The sequence below is a fragment of the Delphinus delphis genome, chromosome 15 (genome assembly GCF_949987515.2).
Source record: "Delphinus delphis chromosome 15, mDelDel1.2, whole genome shotgun sequence".
In the NCBI taxonomy this organism is placed as follows: domain Eukaryota; kingdom Metazoa; phylum Chordata; class Mammalia; order Artiodactyla; family Delphinidae; genus Delphinus; species Delphinus delphis.
The window spans coordinates 74644973-74661054 of record NC_082697.1 but is presented as its reverse complement, the minus strand read 5'-3'; the positions used below and the strand labels follow the sequence as shown (position 1 = coordinate 74661054).

The window sequence follows — 16082 nt, the reverse complement described above, 5'->3', positions numbered from 1 at the left end:
GGGTGAGCCACAGGTGAAAGATTTTATTTCTGCTTCTCTGTTTCAGGGCCGAGCCAGTTCTCTCGCGGATACAGGAGAACCGGAAGCGGGTGATCCTCCCGTCCATCGACAACATCAAACAGGACACCTTCGAGGTGCAGCGGTATGAGAACTCGGCCCACGGGTACAGCTGGGAGCTGTGGTGCATGTACATCAGCCCCCCGAAAGACTGGTGGGACGCCGGAGACCCTTCCCTTCCCATCAGGTCTGTGCCAAGCACGCGCTCCAGTGGCTTTTTTGTCCCCAGATCCCAGGGGAGAGAGGACCCCACCCACCCGGGGAGAGGGGGGAGGGAGGGAGGCTGGAAGGGACCACTTGAGGATGGAGCTGCAGTGTGGAAATAGCTGCTTTAGGAATTTGGGGTGTCTTTCCACTGAAGTTTTCTTGCTGAGAGAGGACGCTGCATTTTGCTTCTTTCGCTAAAAATTCTCCAGTGCAGCTTATCAAACAGCAGTCCTGAAGGATGGAAATTGATAGGACGGCTCACACTTTTTTTTTATTCTTCCTCGTATCTGTTGAACTGTGTTCAGGTGCTTTTAAGTGTTGACGTTTGAAAGGTATGAACTCCTGGGACTTTTTCATACTTGCGTGCTTCACAGTCGCTGTGACGCGGGAGCACGTAGAGAAGGACAGTATTTCTATGGTAGCTGGGGTAGCCCAGGGCCTTCGGGCAGCTCTGTAGGATTTTTGCCCCAGGCCCCACCCAGCATCCCTGGAGGCGAGGAGATAGATCCCTCGTGTTGTACCAGTTGGGAAGCTCAAATACAAAGGATGGGGAATGAAGTAGGTGGATTTTGATTCGTATTCGTTTCCTGTGGCCTCTGTGACAAATGACCACCAATTCAGGGACTTAAAGCACAGACATTTACTCTCTTACTTTCTAAAGGTACTGCAGTGATCTGAAGTGAGCCTTAGAGAGCTGAACGCGGGGTGTCTACAGGGCTGGGTCCTTCTGGAGGCTGGAGGGGAGAATCCATTTCCTTGCCCGTTCCAGCTCCGGGAGGCTGTTCTCATTCCTCCGCTCACGGCTACATCCCCTCCCTTTCTCCCCCTGCTTCCTTCATCACGTGGCTGCCTTCTTTCCTCGACGTTCCTGCCTCCCTCCCATAAGGGCCTTTGTGATGGCATTTGGGGTCCACATGAATAACCCACGATAGTCTCCCTCTTCTCAAGATCCTTTACTTCATCATATCTGTGAAGTCCTTTTTTCCAGATAAGGTAACATTTGCCGTTTCCAGAGGTTAGGATGTGGGTTTTGGGGGGGTGGGGGGTGGATGGGGAATATTGTTCAGCCGACAACAAACGCTTTGACTTTCAGCGAAGATGATACCCGAGTTACAGTTCAATACTTTCTGTGAGTCCTACGTGAGGGTCAAAACTGGCTTAGTATCTTCGTGGTTCCACGTTAGAAGAGGTGGAAGGGGCCATCTTACTTTGCCCTCGTTTTAGGACAGTGTTTGTCGGTATAAAGGGGGCAGTTGTGGAACAGGAGTGAGGACTTTTTGCAAGTACCCATACAGTTCTTTCTCAGTTTATAAATTTTTAATCAACCAGAGGAGGATTTTGAGATGGACAGACCCCCCCCCCCCCCCGCCCCGTTGCGTATTCTCTTATTTTCTGGCACAAATTGAAAGCTGACAGATTGCATTAGGGTAGAGCCACTCACGGGCAAATTTATGCAACAAAGAAGGTAATCTTGGGCTAATAACTTGCTCAGCTGGAGCTGTCTCGTGGCTCAGTTCCCAGCCCAGCCTAGATGTTCAGTGTCTTCGTGTACCGCTGCAGGGCTGTGCTCTCGGATTTCTGCAAATAATAATGTCGACTCATCACCAAGGTGTTATCTGAGAACCAAAGCGTAACCTGCAGAGATATTTAAAATGTAATGGTTGCGATGACACCCATGAGGATGGCTACTGTATAAAAACAAGCAAAATAACAGGTGTTGGCAAGAATGTGGAGAAATTGGAATCCTTGAGCATTGCTGGTGGGAATATAAAGTGGTACAGCTGCTATGGAAAACAGTATGACAGTTCCTAAAAAATTAAAAATAGAATTACCATATGGTCCAGCGATGCTGCCTATGGGTATATACCCCAAAGAGTCGAAAGCAGGGTCTCAGAGAAATGTTGGTTTGTACACCCGTATTCACAGCAGCATTATTCATGATAGCCAAAAGGTGGAGGTAACCCAAATGTCCATCAACAGATGAATGGAGAAACAAAATGTGACATGTACATACAATGAAATATTATTCAGCCTTAAGAAAAAGAAAGAAAATTTGACTCACGCTACGACCTGGATGAGCCTTGGGGACATTACACTAAGTGAAATAAGGCAGTCACCAAAGACAGATACCACATGATTCCACTCACATGAAGTGGCTAGAATAGCCAAGTTCACAGAGACAGGGAGTAGAATGGTGGTTTCCAGGGGCTGGGGAGAAGGGAGGAATGGGGAATTATTATTTAATGGTGTAGAGGTTCAGTTGTGCAAGATGAAAAGACTTCTGGAGTTTGGTTGCACAGTCCTGCAGATGTACTTAACGCTACTGAAGTGTACATGTAAAAATGGCTAAGACAGTGCATTTTATGTTATGTGTATTGTACCACGATTAACACAGAATTAATGGGGTGTGCTTAAAGACCCCGTGGCCTTCAGATCTTGAAGCGATGGCTTGACGGTGAGTTTCGTATTTTTGTCCAAGCACTGCTTCATCCCTGACACACAGGGAGGCTGACCTCCAGCCGTGACGGGTAAGGGAGTGAAAGTGTAACAGTGGTGTTAGGGACAGAGGAAAAGGAATGGATACAGTGCAGTGCTTTGGGACGCCCGGAACACAGAGCTATCCCCGAGTATGTGAGGCACTAGGTGAAAACTGAGCGTGTACTTTAGGTCACGTTAACAGAGGAGTAATACGCATTTTAAAAGGACTGAAGAAAATGGAGTCGTGATCATGAGTCAATAATATCTCTGATGTACACAACAGAATCAGATGATCCCTTTTTAATGTATCATAACTTATGCAATGCTTAATTTGTTAATAGTTGATGGAGATATTTAATGGTAGGAAGGACTTTTTATGGCCCTTCTGATGTTATTAAGCAGATACAATACCCTTTTTTTTAATTAACCATTTTATTTTATTTATTTTTTATAAATTTATTTATTTATTTTTGGCTGCGTTGGGTCTTCACTGCTGCACGTGGACTTTCTCTAGTTGTGGTGAGTGGGGCTACTCTTTGTTGCGGTGCATGGGCTTCTCATTGCGGTGGCTTCTCTTGTTGCAGAGCACGGGCTCTAGGCGCGCGGGCTTCAGTAGTTGTGGCACGTGGGCTCAGTAGTTGTGGCTCATGGGCTCTAGAGCACAGGCTCAGTAGTTGTGGCACACGGGCTTAGTTACTCTGCAGCACGTGGGATCTTCCCGGACCAGGGCTTGAACCCGTGTCCCCTGCATTGGCAGGCGGATTCTTAACCTCTGCGCCACCAGGGAAGTCCCAACAATGCTCTTTCTTAAATGTCAGGATGTGATGGTTCCCCCTCCTCCTTGTGATCTCAGTATTTTAAAAGGAATGATTATTCTGGTAAAGGGTAGGATGAAGAGAACTCTTTCACCATCCAGATGACATTAGATTGGATGAATCTTTAGATTCTGAGTCTTCCCAGTAGGCCATACGATATAGGAGATGTTGCGTTAAGGGAATGTATATCCTTTCTGTTTTACTTCTTTTTCTCTTTCTTCCTTTGTAACGCTTTTTTCTTCCTGTTTGGTAAACAGCTATTTCCCAAGGTTTTTCCTCTGCTCTTCTCTGTCTACACCAGAGGTTCAGGCATTGAGAGTAGACAGGTGCCGTTAAAGAGGGGAGAGCCAAGTGTGAGGGGTGGCAGTGGGGACTGAAGAACACATGCCCCGCCCAAGGGGCCAGCTGCTGCCAGCCCCCCGTGATGGTGACGGGAGCACAGAGGGCCGGCGTTGTCAAGTCCTCAGACTTTTAAGAAAAGACACAAATTCAGATCATTTTGTGAATCTCCTGACTTCTAAATACTGGCAATAAATCCCTCTTCTTCAAAACTATGAGGGCCAAACGTGTTTCTAGAGTGGATTTGACCAGCCGGACCCCCAGAATTTGGTCTGTGCTCTACACTTGCTCCATGAAGACCTCGGTCATTCCCAAGGACAGCCTTAGTCCTTGGTTCTCATGCTGGGAGCTGTGGCACCTGCGGTCTGTGGCATTATGGTGGGGCTGAGGGGTTTGGGGAAAGTGTCACTCAAAGCCGTGGAAGAAACATGGCTGGACTTCCTGGAGCTTGAGTTAAGCCATCAGAGATCCCCTGCCGCCTCTGTTGTGTGTCACAGTCCTCTGCTGCCCAGACTCTTAAGTCAAAGACTCTGGGAAGTGCTGACCCCGCTCTCACCTCTGTGCAGAGAAGGCTCTCAACCTATGTCTTAAGCCCCAATTTTTCTCCAAAGTGACATCATCTCTAATGTCGCGTCAACAACCTATCATTAGACCAGTGGAGTTTAAACTTTTTTGAGTCGAGGACCTCTTCGATAATCTAATGAAAGCCATAATCACCTCACTGCTGAGCATGTATGAGTGAACAGAACTTCACATGTAATTTCATGCATTTGTGAGATGCCTGGAAGCCACCTGCTTATTATCCACAGGGCTTATATTAGGAACCACTGCAAGGGAATTCCCTGGCAGTCCAGTGGTTAGGACCCCGCACTCTCACTGCTGAGGGCCCAGTGTGAATCCTTGGTCGGGGAACTGAGATCCCATGAGCCGTGTGGCCAAACCACTGCTAGACATTCGACCTGGTTCTCCCGTGGAAGAGCCTTTCCTTACCGTTCTGTATCAGCTACTAGTCTATATGCTTTATGAAGCCAGGCCTGTGGTTTTTTCTACTGTAACCCCCGTGACTAATGAGTACTTAGCACTTAGTAGGGATGCGGAAAACATTTAGTGAACAAACAAATGGATGAGTGACATCCGAGGCTCAGAAGAGAAGTCAGGGTTCGTGCACGATTCGGAAGAGGATGAGATTGCTTCCCCCGTTATGCATTCCTATGCCTCCCTCCCCGCAGCCCCTGACAGCTCCCAGTCTTTCTGTCTCTATGGAATTGCGTATTCTGGACAATTCCTATAAGTGGAATCATACAGTATGTGGCTTTGGGGGTCATCCATGTTGTGGCAGGTGTCAGTACTTCATTCCTTTTTCTAGTGAGTTTTTACAGTGAGCACCTTAACGTGGTCACAGATCAGCATCCTTTCTGGCTTCCGTATCTGGTTTCCAAGACTCACACACCTTTGTCCTGCATGGGAGGGGAGAGGTGACTTCTCACACACAGGGCCCCCATCTGCTCCACTGACCACTTTTCACTTGCTTAGCATGAGTCAGGCACCAGTGAGTATGTTTCTCCACTGCCAGGAGTGCTGACCACCAGGCTTGGGGTGAGATGGTAGGATGCCCACCCTCTCCCCTTGGGAGGACCTCGCTCCAGGGAGTCTCTCCCTGACACACTCGTCTCCCAAACTCCGCTTACTCATCCTCATCAGGCAGCTAGCTGCCTTTTGGTTATCTGCTTTGAACTTTTTGCATGATCTCTTTGAGGATAGCATCTATTGCCTGAACATCCTCAGCTCAGATGTGGACATGAAAGGTCTCATTTTAACACAATACCTACAGCTGAGGGCATGAAGCAAGAAGAGAGGGAGGGTCTGAAGACACAGAAAGGAGGGACAGTGCTGATTGGGAAAGAAGGACCCTGAAGAGGCAGTAGGGGATGGGGTCAAGAACGTGAATCGTAGTCTGGTCTTGAAGAGCAGGAAGGGAGAGCTTATGCTGTGTGACCCACATTATGAATTCAGAGACGAAATCACTGCTGAGAGAGAGAGAGAAATTTTGGATCGGGGGCTACAGAAAAAATGATAAATAAAGGTCTGGCATAATTGCCAAGAGGGATGGGAATGGGTGAGCTGACCTAGAACCCAAAAATGAATCGCTGGCTGTCTTGGGGGCCCAGAAATAAAAAATCAATAGATTGTCCATGAAGATTTCTTGACAAAAAAACTACTATGAACTCCGTCGTGCTTCGATACCAACTTAAATTGTATTATTCATAGTATTATGTCCATATATGTGAAAAATAGTAGCAAAGGTAAGAAAGAGGGATATACTATCTTTAGCCTGAAGGCACCATGACGTCATGGGAACCTGCCTTAGCTCAGCAGCCTTCAGAGCTCTGTAGCTCACAAGTTGGGAACCGCTGATCTTCACAGTTCTTTCCAGCTGTAATATCCCGTGACTTTTACCAGGGGAGGGAAGGGTCTATGGAGTCGTCAGAGATGGGAAGGTTTACAGCATGTTGCTTTCAGGGCACTGGCTGAAGCTGAGTCAGGCGTCTTCTGTGACGTGCCAGCGGTGCCTGCCTGCTCTGTGTTAGGTGACCCTGTAATTAGCGACATTACTCATTAATAACTAATTCAAGCTGATGATTAACAATTAGCAATCCTTAATCCAACATATAATTTGATAATAAATTATAAGGTACAGGAGCCATTAGAGCCTGTTAGACTCTGGGAGTTGAAAGGGCTGTCCTGGATATGTATAGTTGCTGGAATCTCACATTCTGTGCACAAATGTATATAAAAGAAGAAGGTTATTTTTTTTCCTCTCTAGAGGAAGATGACTGGCTTGCTGAGAGGAAATCTTTAAGTGAAGAATCAGATTGTCTTAGACTTGGAAATAGAGCTATCGTCCCTATGCATCAGCAAATATATTTTAGGAACCAACTGTGTGCTCAGCCTCGTGGTGGGAACTTCTGGGGGGACAGTATTGGTAAATTACATGATCTTCTTGGGGGAGTTACTGGACTAGCTGGAGACACAGGGCTCAACTGTGCATAATCACACTTTAGCGCAGGTAAGTGTGGATTTGTAGGAGGGGGGAAGCTTTGTGAGTGGAGTGGATGGGAAAGCTTATCAAAATCATAACTAACACTGGAATTTTCTACGTGCCCGGCACTTTCCTCTTGCTTTACGCAGTACAAATCCATGTATACCTCATACTAGCCCTATGAGATAAGTATTGCGGTCATCCCCATTTCACAGGCGTGGCTACTGAGGCGCAGGGGCAGCACTTTACCCAAGGTCACACTCCCAGTAAGAGCTGAAGCTGGGATTCGGAGCTAGTGGGTCCAGAGTCTGTGCCCTTCCCCACTGTGCTGTCCCTCCTGAAAAAGCGGTGACCTGTGGGCGTTGCAAGCGGCGGGGGATTTTCACTGGCAGAGTATGTGGGGGATGACACAATTAGAGGTACAGTAGTGAACATGAGTGTGTTTGGCGTTGCCAAGACCACCCTCAGGTTTGATGATCCACTAGGACTCATACAACTCAGAAGAGCTGTTATGCTCGTGTTGATCGTTTATCACAGTGAAAGGATACAGATTAGAACCAGCAAAGAAAAAAGAGGCATGGGACTGAGTCCAGGAGAAGCCGAGCGTGAGCTTCCGGTTGCCCCCTCCCTGTGGAGTTGCACGGACAGAGCTTCAGTCTCCCAGAAATGATTTATAACAACGTGATGAAGCGTTGCCGGCCAGGGAAGCTCGCCGGAGCCTTAGTGTTCCTGGTTTTTACTGGGGGTCAGTCCCGTAGGCGTGGAGCAAACATGTGACCAACCTTGGCTCCTTGGTCTCCAGCTCCCCCCCACCTCCCCCTGCAGAGGTTAAGCCAATACAGCACGGCCCAGGGCCTCCTGGACACTCTTACTGGGCAGGATATTCCAAGGGTTTAGTGGTTATCTTCCAGGAGCCTGGCAAGGGTGAGTTCTTTCTTTGGGATGTGCAGGGTTTGGGCAACTCAAGTCCATTGAGTTACCCGTCTACTGACAGCACAATGAGGATGGGGTGTTTAGCATCTGGTGAGGAGATGAAGGTAGAGAATGTGCATTAAAAAGTGGAGGGGAAAAAGAATAGAGGAAAGATGGAAGACTAAGTAGATTGAAACAGGAGGTCCACTTTGTGGAGAGCTCTAGAAGCCAGAAGAAGGAACCCGGACTCAATCCACTGTTCCAATGAGCTGGAATGAAAATGAATAAAAAGCTAATTGGGAGAGATAAAAAAGTCGAATAGTGGTTGCCTAGGGCTAAGGGAGGAGTGGGAGAGAGGAATGATTGTTAATGAGTACAGGGTTTTGGGGGGGCATGATGAAAATGTTCTAAAATTGATTTGGGTGATGATTGCACAACTCTGTGAACATACTAGAATCTATTGAATTGTAGACTTTAAATGGATGAATTGTATGGAATGTGAATTCTACCTTAGGAGCTGGTGGCCATCAGTAGATGGCAGGTGGCCAATCTTGCAACAAGATGAAGACACTCGGGTATTAATCCTTGGCTCAGAGCCTTGTGTGGACCTCCCTCTTCGGGGAAGTGGCGAGGCAGCACAGAGAACACACCAGGAGATCAAACTGGGGTCCAATCCCAGAGCAGCAGAATTTGTCATGGTAGAATAGCAAGCAGGGATCGGAAACCGAGGCGCATCCTGGGCAGAAGTTGAATGTCTCACAGAGACAGACCCACCGATTCTGTTGACCAACCTGGGCTGTGTATATGATGCTGGCCAAGTGCAGCACACTGTGGGTAGAGGACAGGGTTAGAGACCACAGTGGTTAGGACTTCCCTTTGGGTCTAGGAAAGGAGAGTCAGAAAAGGAATCTAGCTCAGGGGCCAAGGGAAGCCTCTCACAATTCAGGAAGAGAAAAATCATAAGAGAAAAGCTAGCCATCCTCCACCATCTTTTCCTGCCCTCAGAGTCTACCAGTAACAGGAATGACCTGTTCCATTTTGCCACCAACAGGGTCTGTGTCATTAGGTGGGTCACTCACCATCTGTGTAAGTGAGCTTTTAATTTTCTTATCCATAAAACCTACCCAGCATTTAAAGGTATATTGTTCCAGTAGTGGAAAATTTCCATAACAAAGCTTTTGGTCCTTCAGTTGAAAAGCTCTAATTGTAAACTCTCTGAGTTTATGGCGTGAGGTGTTGTAGATAATTAAATGTTTCAGTTAATAGAGTTCCACAGAAGCAAGTCACGGGGGAAATTTACAGTTAAAAACCTCTACAAAACTCTCCATGCTTCCTTCTGGGAACAATCCTGGAGGAGCCCGGTTGATGGAAGGTGTTGGTTCCGTCAGTACTGGTCAACCGTGGGGTTTCATGCTCCTCCAGGAGAAGCATCGTTATAAAATGGGATCAGGAATAGGGGGTGGCTTTGCGGTGCTCTGTCTGTTCCCTCCTTGGCTTGATGAACATTGATTGATTCCTATTGTGTATAAACCTCTGTTCTAAGCAGAATGGGGGATGCTCTCCTTCTGCCACAGTCCTTGTCAAATTTATCCACGTCGACATATTTTTGAGACCCCAGTGAGAACTCAGTGGATGACAATGACTGCTGAAGAAGCAACGAGTAGGGGTTGCCCTTCTGTAAGACTGTCTAATGGAAGACATATCCATTTCTTTAAAACATTGGTCATGTAGTCAGACGATTAGCTGGCAAGAACGCCTCAGCGAGAACACAGTTGATTGAGACGTTGAAGGAGCATCGACCTCAACTTTGTCACTTCCTGGTGACAGCAGGTACAGTCCACATGGAAACAGCAGGTACAGTCCACATGGAAACACAGGACGTCACTGCCCAGTTGTCTGCTCTGCATAGCCCTCCATAGCTGACTGCTGCCTTCTCTTGGTGCTCAAAGAATACCTGACCCCAACAGCTGGGAGCACGTTGTTCTCAAATGACTTGAAGTGTCCACAGCATGATGGGGTGGAGAGAACATGCCCAGGTCCCAAGACTTGTTTTCTAGGCTAGACTTGGCACCTGGCTTTGAGCCTCAGCTTACTTCTCTGTATAAAAACTAGATGTGCTACAGACCCATTCTATGAAAACTTGGTCAAGCTACTTAATTCTCTGGGCCTCAGATTCTTCATCTGTAAGTAGGGATGATAATCTATTTTACAGGGTGGTTGTGATGCTTAAATGAGATAATGCGTGTAAGATGCCTGAAAATGCTAGCTATTATTATTGGTGCTATTGTTATTATTGTTCCTCTGTAGCCTACAAGAGCAAACCTTGCGCCTCACTGTGGGAATCCTATAACCCTTTTCTTATTATCTGGGCATTCATACAGCTGGATGATCATGACAAATAACCTAATCATTGTATTATCCTTGAGTTAGTATCCTACATAAGGAGCAGAACCCTGGGTGCTAGCAGGGAGAGGCATTTTTTAAATTAATTTTTATTGTAGTCTAGTTGATTTACAATGTTGTGTTAGTTTCTGCTGTCCAGCAAAGTGAATCAGTTATACATATCCACATATCCACTCTTTTTTAGATTCTTTTCCCTTGTAGGTCATTACAGGGTATTGAGTAGAGTTCCGTGTGCTATACAGCAGGTTCTTATTAGTTATCTATTTTATATGTAGTAGTGTGTATATGTCAATCCCAGTCTCCCAATTTATCACCCCCTTCCCCCCTTGGTAACCATAAGTTCGTTTTCTACATCTGTGACTCTATTTCTGTTTTGTAAATAAGTTCATTTCTACCATTCTTTTTAGATTCCACATATAAGTGATATCATGTATTTGTCTTTGTCTGGCTGAACTTCAGTCAGTATGATAATCTCTAGGTCCATCCATGTCACTGCAAATGGCATTATTTTGTTCTTTTTGAGTAATATTCCATTGTATATATGTACCTCATCTTCTTTATCCATTCATCTGTCGATGGACATTTAGGTTGTTTCCATGTCCTGGCTATTGTAAGTAGTGCTGCAAGGAACACTGGGGTGCATATATCTTTTTGAATTATGGTTTTCTCTGGATATATGCCTGGGTGTGGGATTGCTGGATCATATGGTAGCCTTATTGTTAGTTTTTTAAGGAACCTCCATACTGTTCTCCATAGTGGCTGCACCAATTTACACTCCCACCAACAGTGTAGGAGGGTTCTCTTTTAAGGAGAGGCTTTTTTTTTTTTTTTTTTTTTTTGCGGAGCACAGGCTCCGGACGCGCAGGCTCAGCGGCCATGGCTCACGGGCCCAGCCGCTCCACGGCATGTGGAATACCCCCGGATCGGGGCACGAACCCGCGTCCCCTGCATCCGCAGGCGGACTCCCAACCACTGCGCCACCAGGGAAGCCCCAAGGAGAGACATTTTTAATGCCAGGGGATTTGCACACGAAAATAAGGGGCCCACGTTTCCCAAGTCAATCCCTTGAGGGAGGCAGTTCATTATAAAATGAAATACGTTTATTCAATGGTGAACACACTGCTTTTGGGTGAAATTAATGGTATTTTTTGACATCACCTCTGTACCTTCAACACCAGCCTGGGTACATCAATTTTTCTTTTTTCATGACACATTGATAGCGCTGCTAGATACCTTTCCTTTGGAAGCAGAATTCCCAGGCAGCGCCCTGGAGTGAGAGCAAAGCTTGCAGGGTAACCGTTCTCGGCCTTGACGAGCATCATCCTGCCTCTGTCAACCGACGTGTGTCGTGACAGCTCACAGCAGCCAAGTAGGTGAATCTGAATAATTTGGAAAGGTTTTCCTCCTCGCCCACAGAGAGGTTCAGTGTGGTGGGCTGAAGAGCAGGTAAGTTTCACTTTAAATTTAAGGATTTTTAAAAATGGAAGACGCTTTAGCTCTGAGTTAAATGTCCGGCTCCTGAGTTATTCCTGGACATAAATAGGGGAGCAGCAGTACCATGAATTGTAGCAAGTTGATCCGGTGGAGGAAGAACAATAAGGTTCAGATCCCTCTTTGGATGGAGCTGGATGGGTATGACTGCGGAGAGGGGTAGGCTCCAGCCGTTAATTTTGATAGCTTTAATCCTTCCTTTCTAGATGATACGAGAATGTGCTGTCAGCTGGGCCCTTTAATATTCCTTTTTTCTCCTGCCCTGTCTTCCCATTCCTTTTTTTCTATTCCACCCTCATAGCCCAAAAAGTAACTAGAGGAGGGTGCAAAATTAATTATTCCTTAGTCGTTTTTTAGCGGATCCTTTGGACGCAATGGCTAAGCTGCAGACTATAACTTGTTCTCAAACCCAAACAGCCTTTTCCATTTACGCAAGTAGCACTTGGAAGACTTTCCATCCTCCAAGACTGGTTACTTCTTATCAGGCCTCACCAGTTGGCACAGTGTTTGTTATGTTCAAGGCTCCATTCTCCTCTCTTTTATGGAAATTCAGGAACACATAACTCTTTCACTTCTCTTAGATTGGAGAGAAAGCAAATAGAATTTTCTTTCCGAGCTCGGGAAATTCATCATAAGCACTGATTCCAGAGCCTGTAGTGACCTCTGCCAAATAATGAACTGTCAGCTGCCCCGCCGACACAAGTGACCATTTGCTGTTGCTTTCCTGGCCACTGAGACATTCTTCTGCCTGGGACCCAGCACTGTTTCTAAGGCTGCAGGAGTTTTTACCCAGACTTTCCCAAAGTAGGGAAATTTGGGCTGACATTTTGCAGTCTCTCTGGAGTTTAAGGTCACAGTCTTCACTCTTTTTGCTGCCAATGTGGCTCTAAAAATAGCTTCTGCAACCAAGCACACAAGAAGCAATGAGTTTCATTTTCTGAACTCCAGGCTCCTGTGTCTTAAACTGCCCTGGTAGCACATCCTCATAGCAGCAGAGAGGCTTGTTTTACTGGTTTAAACAATGTAACTACCTGTTCTGAATGATGGAGCGGTGGCCCCTTCAAAACATTTTGAGAACCGGGCAGTGTGGAAAGCCTGGGAAAATTCACCCACCGAGGAGGCCCTTTACAGACTTGGTAGGATGCCCAAGTCAGTATTTTGGAGTCTGACTTCCATGCATGAAGTTCAGTGGACCCCAGGCTCCTAAGAAGTTTAACTTAAAGGAAGGAGGAGAAAAATGTTCCCTTGAGTGTCTTTGATTAACACTGAATTTCCGAGTGTGGCGTGCTTGGTAGCTGCGGGCGGTTTCCAAGACAGAACCAGCTGTGGGGTGAGCAGTTCCCATGCTCCAGCCATACCTGAAGTTTCAGGTGGAGGGAAGGGCTCTGAGAATGACTCCTGGCAAGTGGCAGCTTTTTACTTCAGAGGTCGATCCCATCTCCAATCCAAATTCAATTTATCGTAAGCCAGTAGCGTGGTATCTATTTATTTATTAATGCGTTCATTCATCATTCATGTATTCATTTATTTCGCCATCCCTCAGTAAAGGTTTGTAGCAAGTTGCTTTCATCTGTACTGAAAAACGAACTGACGGTAACTCTTAATCCAGACATTGCTCTTAATTCTGTATATACCACCCCATTCCCCTGATGTATGTGATGATGAAGTAAATGGAAGCAAAAAGGCAATGAGGCCAAAGAAAGGTTGTGAGCATGAACTTTTTCACCTGGCCTCTGGTACCCTCGTCTCAATTAAATGCTCTGATGTGGAGATGAATGATAAAATATATCTGCCATTAGGTTGTTAGCAAATTTCTTCAGTTTCTTTTTTTTAATTAATTAATTAATTTTATTTATTTATTTTTGGCCGTGTTGGGTCTTTGTTGCTGCACGCAGGCTTTCTCTAGTTTCTAGGCGCGCAGGCTTCAGTAGTTGTGGCATGTGGGCTAAGTAGTTGTGGCTCGCGGGCTCTAGAGCACAGGCTCAGTAGTTGTGGCGCATGGGCTTGGTTGCTGTGGCATGTGGGATCTTCCCGGATCAGGGCTTGAACCCGTGTCCCCTGCATTGGCAGGCGGATTCTTAACCATTGTGCCACCAGAGAAGCCCCAATTTCTCTAGTTTTAAATTGAATGTCTTGGACAGGAAAGAGCAGAATATTCAATCATTCATTCACTCACTGGCCAATATGGATTGAGCCCGTACTATACGCCAGACTCAGCCAATTCCGAAATCTAGGGACTGCTGCTGGGTTTGGGTTACCGACAATAGGTCCTTTCTTCGGAAATGCGCAGCCTCTTCAGGAAAGAATACTCGTCTCAGATGGTTTCTGGGTGTGTGCGGACAGGTAGGCTTATTCCCCCTAAATGGCTGAGCAGAGGCCTCAGGGTCTTTGTGTGTCTCCTCTTCCCTTGGGCAGCGTCCTTGGCCCTCCTGGCTGCTCCTGGCTCTACTGCTGTCACTGGCCAATGTCTGCAGCTGGCCTAACTTGTGATCTGACTTCTTGGCTTGATGAGGGCCCGTCTGCCTTGGGTCCCTGTAGCCCATGCTTGCTGCAGACACCTGAGCTTAGGTGATGTTTCCCCCCACCCATCCCAGCAGGCTCATCTCAGTGGGAGGGGGACCCTCAGCTGCTCCTCTGGCTTTCAACTCGGCCTCCCCCTTCTCTCCATGGGAACTGAGCCTCCCGCCACACGACCCCACTGCGCCATCATGGTCACTTAGATGAGATGGGCCCCATATGGATATGAGGCCCACCTGTGAGGCAGGCTTCTTCCACAGTCCTCATGGAAAATGGGAGCAAAAGTCCCCTCCTCCACCCTCTGTGCCAACTTCACTATCAAACACATCTCTCCATGTCTCTGGACCAAACCTGGGCACATGTCCCCTCTCCCCACCTTCCTGTCCCTTGTCCCCTCCCTATGAGATCTTATGTGGGAAAACCATGGGCTTTTGTTTAAAATGCTTCTTAATTTTTCCCTGCACCAGCCCCAGTACTTGGCTTTCTCTCCAGTTATAGAGCCCATGGTCTGCTTCCTCTGAGCTTTACATCACCTCCTGAAGGCTTTACCTCTTGCAGAGCAAAGAAAAGGGGATTTCTGAAGGAGAGCTGCTCCCCAGGCCCTGCATCACCCGGGGTTTGGAGGACGAGTGGGGACAGCAGTGAGGACCCGTGTCTTTGGTCAGCCCTGCCCTTCATCGCCTAGCTTGTTCTCTCCCCGGCTCCTCCGAGACCCCTGCCCTACCTTCTTGTTCACACACCCAGCCCCACTCTAGGTCCTGGGCCAGGATGTCTGACGTGGGGGTCAAGGCTCAAAACCAGCAGCTGCGCTGTGAGCTGAGAAGCTGGGTTCACATCTTGAACCGTGAACCTCCGGGCATCCTTGCCAGAATCCCCTTCATCCCATTCGCCAGCGCCGCTCCCACGGGCCCTTGTTCTGCTCATGAGGCTCTGGATTGACGTCCCCACGTTGACATGCTCCAGTCCACGAGTATGCCCTGTTCATAGACTCCTGGCTTCCGGAGAGCCGGGGCCTTTCTGACTCTGGCCAGTCTGTCTCTCGGGATACCAGCCATCCACTGAGAGTCCTAGGCGTCTAGAAATGTTTGCAGTGCCTGCCTGCCCTGGAATCACACCTCTGAATCCTGCTTCTTTGTTGGCCTGCTGCGCCCCTGCCCCCAGCCCCAAGATCGCTCTTTGGATTCCTGGTGTCCCGATGGATCACTGAGCTCTGGTTGTAAATTGCTGGGACCCTCAAATGCGGTGATTGTGTTTGAAAGACTGAACTGGGACTTCCCTGGTGGAAGTCCAAGCTTCCACTGCAGGGGGCGCGGGTTTGATCCCTGGTCGGGGAACTAAGATCCCGCATGTCGTGCTTGGCGTGACCAAAAAAGCAAATAAAAAAATAAAAATAAAAATGAAGGGCTGCACTTTTTCAGGCCACCTCTGTGCCTCTGTGGCTGGTATAAAACCTTCCTTGACTCCAAATGGCCACCTTGACCTTCCTAACCCCAGTCTTGATGTATCCCCTTGTATATACTCTCATGCCTCTAAGTTGTGAAGGAGGGTGGTCTCATTGATTGTAAATTTTTATGTGACCAGGACTTCCATACTCTCCTCTCCCAAACCCTATAGTAGTTTCTTAAAAGTAACTGTGCCCAGAAAAAAAAAAAAAAAGAAAACTTAAATCTTGTTATCTCTGGAAAACTGGAATATTGGCATGAAGAAACTTGAAATTGCAGAGACTTCAAATCCCGAAGAATATGAGGAAGGAAGAGCTGAGGCTGACAGCCATGAAATTAGAGCTCTATAATTTGCCTATAGGCTTTCAGGAATGGAAGAAA

The 16082-nt window shown here is 47.2% G+C and overlaps 1 protein-coding gene across 2 annotated transcripts in view; it reads left to right on the top strand.

Moving 5' to 3' along the window:
• The window catches only part of GALNT17 (polypeptide N-acetylgalactosaminyltransferase 17), a 450254-nt gene that overhangs the window by 256564 nt on the left and 177608 nt on the right, over positions 1-16082 (top strand). For both annotated transcript variants that reach the window (XM_060032206.1, XM_060032205.1), the window contains exon 5: positions 47-244. In XM_060032206.1, the coding sequence (XP_059888189.1) occupies positions 47-244 (198 nt within the window). The remainder of the gene's footprint in view (positions 1-46; positions 245-16082) is intronic.